This window comes from Corythoichthys intestinalis, chromosome 6 (assembly GCF_030265065.1).
Source record: "Corythoichthys intestinalis isolate RoL2023-P3 chromosome 6, ASM3026506v1, whole genome shotgun sequence".
NCBI classification, from domain to species: domain Eukaryota; kingdom Metazoa; phylum Chordata; class Actinopteri; order Syngnathiformes; family Syngnathidae; genus Corythoichthys; species Corythoichthys intestinalis.
This window is the reverse complement of record NC_080400.1, coordinates 57,180,398-57,186,672: the sequence shown is the minus strand read 5'-3', so window position 1 is coordinate 57,186,672 and position 6,275 is coordinate 57,180,398. Positions and strand designations below refer to the sequence as shown.

Here is a 6,275-nt window from a genome sequence, read left to right as displayed (position 1 = left end):
ACTACATCCATAGTAAACATATGAACACTGACTTGGCGGAGGATGGATGTTGCTGTCGGATTGGTCAAGCAAACGTAGGTTTGTGTAGATCTTGTTCTCACATTTTTAATTTTTTTTTCAAAGCTATAATGTTTATTTATAAATTTTGTCGTAATATAAATAAACGGCATGGCTATAATATTGTTTTCCTCTACTAAAATGATGATACTTTAATGTTATTATGGGGAAAAAAACATTTATTATATCACTGGTCAGTTTTATTTGGTTCAATCCGCGGGGTGACAGGAAGTTGCTGCCATGTTTAGCAGGCTGCTTTGTTAAGGATTCCTTCTTGGTTTCCTGCAGGTTTTAGCACAAGAGTTGAAATGGAACCGAGCTGGAGTACGTTTTTATTTCAAGTAAGTAACATAGGACCTTAGTTGTTGAGGGAAGGCCTGTGCGTTATTGAAATGTGCAAATATGTTAGTCAAGTAGATATGTTCGAATTGGTTTCTGAAAATGAAGTAGAGTTTGCTCAGCAAAACAAAGGTGTTAGCATTAGCTTTCCAACTAGCTCACACAGCAGCAAACTACTGTATCGAAGACGAGAGGCACATTTGTGCTGTGCATCGATGATCTAAAGACCAGCGCATTTGAGTCAGTTGTATATCATCGTTCTTGCATTTTTACGGTGTTGTTAAACGTTGTATTTTCGTCAAATCTCCATCGAGCTGCTATTGCGCGCGCGCTATCTGAAAAGCCCGAGCCATTGCTTTTCCATGTAGCCATGCTAAGCTTCTCGGCTAGTCGTTTAGCCCAGGAGGCTTCGTTTCTCCTTAGCAGTGCATCAACCTCCTTCGCAGTTCACTTTGCAGATTTCTGCAAGTGATTTACTATCGTTGATGAGCATACGCCCATGTAGGATGCTTGGAGGAAAGTGGGATTGCCACACATCCAAGTTAGCTGATAACAAAATGTAAACTCAAGTCTATGATTGGTAACACGCGGAGGGACCCTTGTGAAAAGCTGAAACTCCCCGATTGCAAAGTTTTGAATGTTTAAACAAACCGTGGTAGCATTGTTCTCCGGCGAACAATAATTTCATTTGAGAATGCCACTGCATCTAACTTTTTAAAAGATTTCTGTTGTCATCGAAGATTTTTTAAAAGTTCGTCGGGCCTTAAGTGATTAGATAGAGACGTGTAACGGATCACAACCAAGAAATTGTGACTACATTTGCCTGTTCTCAACCGATTCACAACGACGCACAAAGGGATACAAATAAATATAAATATATATATTTTAAATTGTTTACACGGTGTTGTCATGTCTAATTATAATCTGCTCTCTACTGTGATTGTATCCCTAAACCGTGCTCCTCGATGAATTTCTGTTACGCACCCCCCAAATTTATGCCGCCACTGTAAATAGTATCATTTGTCTACAAAATTATTATAAGCACACCGCTGCGTAACACTGTTTCCTTGATAACATTAAAGAAAAAAAATGGGTCAACCTACAATAATATGACTTCATGAACATTGTTTTTGTAACAGTAAAAACTTGAAGCGCATCAACTTGCCTAGTAATAAAAAAAAAAACATACACTCAAGGCACATTATTTGACGATTTGATACTGAAAAATAAAAAATATTAAATCAATAAATGATGACAAATTCAAATTGTTTAATAAAACAAAAATGAGTGTAATTGGAAAGAGGGACAGTTTTTATTTTTGCAGCACTTGTATCGTCCAGCATGACCGAGACCATGTCTTATGCTGCAAGCAGTATCAGCTCCTCTGCAACTGTATTTTTTTTTTTTTTTTTTTTTTTAATTTAAAAAACTTTTTGCACTGAGCAACTTGGTGTGCCAACTTGTATGATACTAACAGTGCTTCCTAGTTTACTGATGTAGCACTCACAAATTGACGATTGTGGGCAATATTTTGCCTATTTCACTGAAAAAAATTAAAGCGGCTTATCAATGTGATTGGGGTTAATGTCTTTAAGTGATATGTTCATTGATTTCACTTCATGCTAGGGCTGAACGATATTGGAAAAAAACCTACATTGCGACTTTTTGGGGGTTTGCGATATATTGCGATATATATTGCGATATTAAAAGTAGAAGAATTTTCACCTGATGACTTGAATAGCTTTGGTTGACTCAACATAACCACATTGTATTCATATAATACAGTTTACTCCAGGCTAAGGGCATACATCTGTGAGTGATGAAGATTGATGTGCATAAAAGGGATCCAGGAGGCCATGTATTAGCACACTTGCTGCTTTGATGAAGCAAAACAAAAAGCTTACGTGTTCAAAAGAAAAAATTTATGTCCTGCGATATGACTATTGCAAAACCACATATTCCGACGGCGATGTTCAAAGGATATATTGTGCAGGCCTACTTCATGCTATAGGGTGCCAACACTTTTGGACACAGTAAACATACTGGTCTTTCTTCGTCTCCCGCTGTATTAAAAGTGAAGCCAAACGCTATGTACGCTTTGTCATATTTCCTCATTTTAGCTTTCGGGAGACTTCATATATCCTGCTCTATGCTGTGTGCTGTTGTTTAGTGCAAAAATACTGCGATTACTATGAAAATGAGAGCGCCACTGCCACCCACTGAGTGCTGTGCTATTACACGTTATTCTAGCACGGCAAAAAAAAAAGCATGTTCAGCGAGGTCACATGCGCCCCAATTTGAGAAGTACTGCCCTAAAACAACATCAACAAATACACGCAGTGACCAGTGCACATGTAAACATCCGCAGTAAATGTACATTATTTTGTTTTTAACATTTCGTTAATAAATCGTCATTGCTCACTGGAAAACGTTTTCCGTAGTGTACATTTTGTAAGGTCATTTGACAGTAGATCACCTAAATCATCGAACAGCTTGCACAAATTACAATGAAATGCAGATTTTCAATCATAACATTTTCTTGGCACACAATTATTCAAAATTATTTGCCCTAGTACGGTATCACATTGACAGACTGCTGACATCCAAGTAATCAATCTTTACATTTCCAGCTCCTACAACAGTTGCTGTTCTGAATTGTGCAAACTTAGGTTTAACTTGGATTCCAGATGCTGTGCCTCTCACACATTCTGATAAGAAAAATGTTTTATCCAAAAACCGATTGTACACTTGACATTTTTTGATTGACTAGTATTCTTTAGATTGTCGTAATGATGTTTATTGGCTGCCATGTTGGCATTGCAAAAGATTTGTTTCTTTAATCCATCCAAACAATTCAAGTAACTATAGTACTAACTTGCTACAGGTTGTAGCAGTCTCTCATAGAGGTTGACCGATATATGGGCCGGCCTATATATGGACTTTTTCCCAGCACCGGCCATCGGTCTATTAACAAAATAAAATAAGCCGATAAAAAGGGATTTTGATGAGGCATTCGTGTGGGCAACTGTGGCAGCTGCTGACTGAAGGCAAGCTGCTACAGGAAGCTTCAGGTTTGCTTGTTCTATAAATATTATAATAAATATTGTATATATTTTTTATCTTTCATGAGAGAACATGCAATGATGTTTTAGCCTTTTGTTTACTGAGTGATCGATATTCTAAATGTAACTCATAGCATTAGCAAAGTATTCGCGTTAGCATTAGCTTCAGCATGGCAGGCATCCTCTTAAACTCTCACTTGTTTACATCTGGTCATGACATCCTGGAGGGTTAATTATTTGAAAATTATGTACTGTTCTTGCGGAGTGTGTATAATCGTAAAAAGAAGTGCTGCGTTCGTTTTTTTGGTAGCACTAGTGCTAAATTTTAAAAATGCCTTTCATCTTGGCTGGTACACCGGACTCACCGCTGTTCCAGCTATTGAGTCTGGCCACCATTCACGTGTATACAATTTCCAGGGCGGAGCAAGCCACAGCAAACAGACAGCGGAGTGGACCAATCAGTGACGGGCAGACGTGACGTTAGTAAAATGACGAGGGACTTGCGCGCGGAAGTAAACATACGAAGAGAGTGGAGTTTATTCAACATGGCTAGCGCGAGACAGACTGTTGTCAATGACTCGTGTCGATGTGTTTTTGGTCATTTAAAACTGATTTTACCGTGGATTGGAACATATTCTCGGCTCTCCCGTTCACCATCTGTGTTGTTGTGGAGACTACTTTCGACGCGCAAGAGTGACGTTGCTTGTTAAGAAAATGTCACGCAAATAAACAAATCTGATTTGTCGATTGATTTTGTACCTGCTCGAGAGGCCGTTAATGGGCTGGTTCCCAGACCTTTCTCTCAGTGTTTGAAAAATACAGGGAGTACAATCTGGCAGAGCCAGGCAACCTTTCATCATCTATGTGTTAGAAAAAATATACAGTACCCTCCATAATTATTGGCACCCCTGGTTAAGATGTGTTTTTTAGCTTCTCATATATTTTTTTATTCAAATTATATGGGACCTTAATGGAAAGAAAAGAGAAAAATCCAACCTTCAATACAAGTGCATTTATTCAGTGGGGAAAAAATCTCACATAAAGAAATAATTATTTGACATCAAATAATGTGTGTCACAATTATTAGCACCCCTGGTGTTAACACTTTGTACAACCCCCTTTTGCCAACAAAACAAGGTCTGGGGACTGAGATGGCCATGGGAGGAGCTTGATTTTGTGTCTGGTGAACCATTTCTGTGTAGATTTGGCAATATATTTAGGGTCATTGTCTTGCTGCGTTTGTTGCCAAAAAGCTCAATCTTGGTCTCATCTGACCAAAGCACACAGTCCCAGTTGGGCAGCAAACACTGTTAGTGGGTCTGGCGTGCCACGAAATATGCACATGCTGAAAAGCACCTCATACCCACTGTGAAGTATGGGGGTGTGTCAGTGATGCTGTGGGGCTGTTTCGCTTCCAAAGACCCTGGGAACCTTGTTAGGGTGCATGGCATCATGAATGCTTTGAAATACCAGGACATTTTAAATCAAAATCTGTTGCCCTCTGCCTGAAAGCTGAAGACGGGTCGTCACTGGGTCTTTTAGCAAGTCAATGACCCTAAACATATGGCCAAATCTACACAGAAATGGTTCACCAGACACAAAAGCAAGCTCCTCCCATGGCCATCTCAGTCCCCAGACCTTGTTTTGTTGGCAAAAGGGGGTTGTACAAAGTATTAACACCAGGGATGCTAATAATTGTAACACACATTATTTGATGTCAAATAATTATTTCTTTATGTGAGATTTTTTGAACCATTTCTGTGTAGATTTGGCCATATGTTTAGGGTCATTGTCTTGCTAAAAGACCCAGTGACGACCAGTCTTCAGCTTTCAGGCAGAGGGCAACAGATTTTGATTTAAAATGTCCTGGTATTTCAAAGCATTCATGATGCCATGCACCCTAACAAGGTTCCCAGGGTCTTTGGAAGCGAAACAGCCCCACAGCATCACTGACACACCCCCATACTTCACAGTGGGTATGAGGTGCTTTTCAGCATGTGCATATTTCGTGGCACGCCAGACCCACTAACAGTGTTTGCTGCCCAACTGGGACTGTGTGCTTTGGTCAGATGAGACCAAGATTGAGCTTTTTGGCAACAAACGCAGCAAGACAATGACCCTAAATATATTGCCAAATCTACACAGAAATGGTTCACCAGACACAAAAGCAAGCTCCTCCCATGGCCATCTCAGTCCCCAGACCTTGTTTTGTTGGCAAAAGGGGGTTGTACAAAGTATTAACACCAGGGATGCTAAAAATTGTGACACACATTATTTGATGTCAAATAATTATTTCCTTATGTGGGATTTTCCCTCCACTTAATAAATGCACTTGTATTGAAGGTTGGATTTTTCTCTTTTTTTTCCCATTAAGGTCCCATATTATTTGAATAAAAAAAAAAATATTAGAAGCTAAAAACACATCTTAACCAGGGGTGCCAATAATTATGGAGGGCAATGTATGGAATATAAAATATATGTCTCAAATATCGGCTTACAAAATCGGCTGAAATTTTTTTTTAGATATCAGTGTCTGCATCGACATTTCAAAATCCCATATCAGTCGACCTCTAGTTTCTACTGGTTTATATACTCAAAAGAACGGTAACATTAGCAATGAGCGCGTTGAGTGTTTCAGGGACAGAGTGGAACACACTGTTCATCTATGTATACATGACTCTGCTGTCATAAATGTCCTCCAGTTTGAAATATTCAGTTAAATTGAAGCATGAATTCAAACAGCAGAAAATCCACCCATTTTGAAGATTAAAAAAGTATTTAGAGGTAACAAACTTTCTCATAATAGTTAGTTTAAGT

At 38.9% G+C, this 6,275-nt stretch overlaps 1 protein-coding gene across 3 annotated transcripts in view; it reads left to right on the top strand.

The window, feature by feature from the left end:
* Window positions 1–277: 277 nt before the first annotated feature.
* LOC130917552 (vascular endothelial zinc finger 1-like) overlaps window positions 278–6,275 on the top strand; it is a 30,406-nt gene continuing 24,408 nt past the window's right edge. For all 3 annotated transcript variants that reach the window (XM_057839097.1, XM_057839096.1, XM_057839095.1), the window contains exon 1: window positions 278–398. In XM_057839097.1, coding sequence (XP_057695080.1) covers window positions 366–398 — 33 coding nt within the window. In that variant the 5' untranslated portion in view covers window positions 278–365. The remainder of the gene's footprint in view (window positions 399–6,275) is intronic.